General features: G+C 38.5%; 1 protein-coding gene across 1 annotated transcript; it reads left to right on the top strand.

The window, feature by feature from the left end:
• Window positions 1–1082: 1082 nt before the first annotated feature.
• LOC122050664 (pentatricopeptide repeat-containing protein At1g66345, mitochondrial-like) lies at window positions 1083–1934 on the top strand. The gene has a single exon (XM_042611556.1). The coding sequence runs from the start codon at window positions 1083–1085 to the stop codon at window positions 1932–1934; it is 852 nt and encodes a 283-aa protein (XP_042467490.1).
• The last annotated feature ends 686 nt before the right edge of the window (window positions 1935–2620 follow it).

Genomic DNA, 2620 nt, shown 5'->3' with positions numbered 1-2620 from the left:
TCAAATAGGTGCCAAGACCAAGCTGCTACTGATAGAGACTGCGTCGGTCGAACAGCCCTCCGTCGGATCTATTTACGTCGGCCAAATTCTTGTGCCGTGACATGTGCCACCGGCTCTTCCTTCCTTCTTGTACTGTTGCTCATGCAAGGAAATCTGTCGGTAACTCCTGCTCTCCGTAGAAAGTCATTCACGTTTTGAAACAAAACGTGAACAGTAATCATGAAATTCAATTCACGTTTTTGAAACGTGAACAGTGTGCTGGTTACTCCAATGGTTTTTTGCCTTTGAATAGCAACAATAGTTGTTGTTGTTCATTATAAATTTGAACTCATTAGTACTAAGGATAAAATTAAAAATTTATTTGATTCTCATTATTGATATTGACTCGAAACAAACACTGATAATGTAATCTTGATTTTCATTCCTATTGACCTCATAATCAATCTCATTACTATTCCGATTCACAAATTTAAACAAAATGGTCCGTTAATTGTAAAAACATTATTTCACATGAAACTAAGAAGTGTAAGAAAATTGTATTCATTTTTACCCTTTTGAATTTTTGTTTCTCTATTTCCATCCCTTGAAAAAAAACACTACCTTAGAATTGGTCAGGGTGATACAATGAGCTGGTGGATTATGGTTTATATGGTGTCCGGAAACTCGACCCTTCTCCATCTCATCCAGGTTCATTTCTATGCGAGCCACGGTAGTTCGATACCTCTCCGCTTGTCTCCATTGCTCTCTAACTCTTGTCTCGAAATATGATCTAAATCACTACTTCGGCGGTGAATTTGTACTCGCTCATCGCCAAGCTCTCCACCTCCTTGCTAATGATTCCCACGCAGACTCAGTCCATTGCTGACAACCGCAAAAAGAATCAAATTTTTGCAATCTCTCCACTATAATCAATGATGTGAGAAGCAAAGGTTAGAGCTTTGATAGCCTAACCGTTGGTTCCAGATCAGTACAACTCACCGAACTCCTGATGGAGCGAGTGATACTTTACCTCAAGGAACCCATTGACGCAAAAAAGGCGCTAACTTTCTTCCACTGGTGCTCCCAGACTAAACATTTCGAACATGACTTGCGATCTTATTACTTCATTGTTCATGTCCTTATTCGTTCTGGCCTTTTTATCGATGTGCGTGCTTGGTCGGCAGTCAGTAAGTATACAGAGAGTTGCATCTAAACATGCATCAATTGTGGAGGTGCTTCTCGGCACTTACAAAGTAGTTTTTCTCGGACATCGTGTTTTTGATCTTTTGCTACAGGTGTATTCGAAGAAGAGAATGGTCAATGAAGCGTTTGATGCTTGCGGATACTTGGGAGATCATGGGTTGGATGTTAATTTAATTAGCTTTAACACAATGCTTCATGTTTCACAGAGATCTGATCAGAATAATTTGGCTTGGAAGATATTTGAATATATGTTTGTAAGAAGAATATACTCAAACCAAACAACGACTGAAGTTATGATTGATGTAATGCTCAAGGAAGGGGTTTTGCCAAAGTTAGTGAGTGTTTTGGATAGAATTCATGGAAGTAGATGTGCCCCTAGCATTATTGTGAACACTACATTGGCTTTTAGGATCATTGAGGAGGATAGGGCTGAAGAAACAATCACTCTTTTGAAGAGAATGCTGCAAAGAAACATGATGTTTGATGATATTGCATACTCTTTGATTGTAACTAGCTATTGCAAGTTGTGCAAACTAGACTCGACACTTCAATCCAAGGACGAAATGATCAACAGGGGATGCAGCTTGAATTCTTATGTTTACACTTGTCTAATAGGATTTTATTCCGAGGAAGAAAGAATCGAAGAGGATGTTCAAATGATGGAAGAGATGGTGTCAATAGGACTGAAACCATATGACGAGACATATAATCATCTGATAATTGGTCTGTCGAGAAATGGATGGACAAATTAGTGCTTGAGATATAGTGAAAAGATGCTTGAAGGTGGATTTTTGCCCAGTCTTAACACTTGCAATGAGATGATAAAGACACTTTACATAGTATCGTGGAAACCATCAGAACTTTGACATCTTTTTTGAACATGGGGCTTGTCCCTGATCAAGAAATATACTTGATTCTAATTGTTGGCTATGGAACAACTGGAGATTATCAAAAAATCATCACACTTTACTATGAGATGGGGCATATGGATCTTGAGCCCAATGTGAGGTTCTATAAGTCCTTGGTTCAAAACCTCTGCAAATGTGGACAAATGAGTGAAGCTGAGAAATTTATTGGCATTTAGGGGCGGAAAGGTTTGACCCCTACTAATTGTATGTATAATTCATTGATCATAGCATATCGTAACAGAGGCGGTATACAGAGAGCACTTATTTTCTATGAGATGATTCAAATGGAGTTGGTGCCATGTTCAGATGCTTTCATGCTTCTAGCAAAAAAAAATGCTAGAAGTTGAACAGTGAGATTTCAACAAAATTCAAATGGTTAGATGTTTATATGGCACTCTCGAGACTGAATTTTGTTTGGTAAGTGGTCTACACATTTAGAAGAATTTGACATGATCACCTCAAGAGATGGTTATGATGGGTGGAGTTTTTACTTGCTTGAGAGGATAGCATCTACGGAAGTTAGGCTATAT

This window comes from Zingiber officinale, chromosome 3A, assembly GCF_018446385.1.
Source record: "Zingiber officinale cultivar Zhangliang chromosome 3A, Zo_v1.1, whole genome shotgun sequence".
Taxonomy (NCBI): Eukaryota; Viridiplantae; Streptophyta; class Magnoliopsida; order Zingiberales; family Zingiberaceae; genus Zingiber; species Zingiber officinale.
Note: the sequence above shows the minus strand (reverse complement) of the source record. Positions and strands in the feature narration are given on the sequence as shown.

What these genes read in the sequence shown, in the direction of transcription:
- LOC122050664 (XM_042611556.1), top strand. Translation starts at nt 1,083, where the DNA reads ATGACTTGCGATCTTATTACTTCATTGTTCATGTCCTTATTCGTTCTG.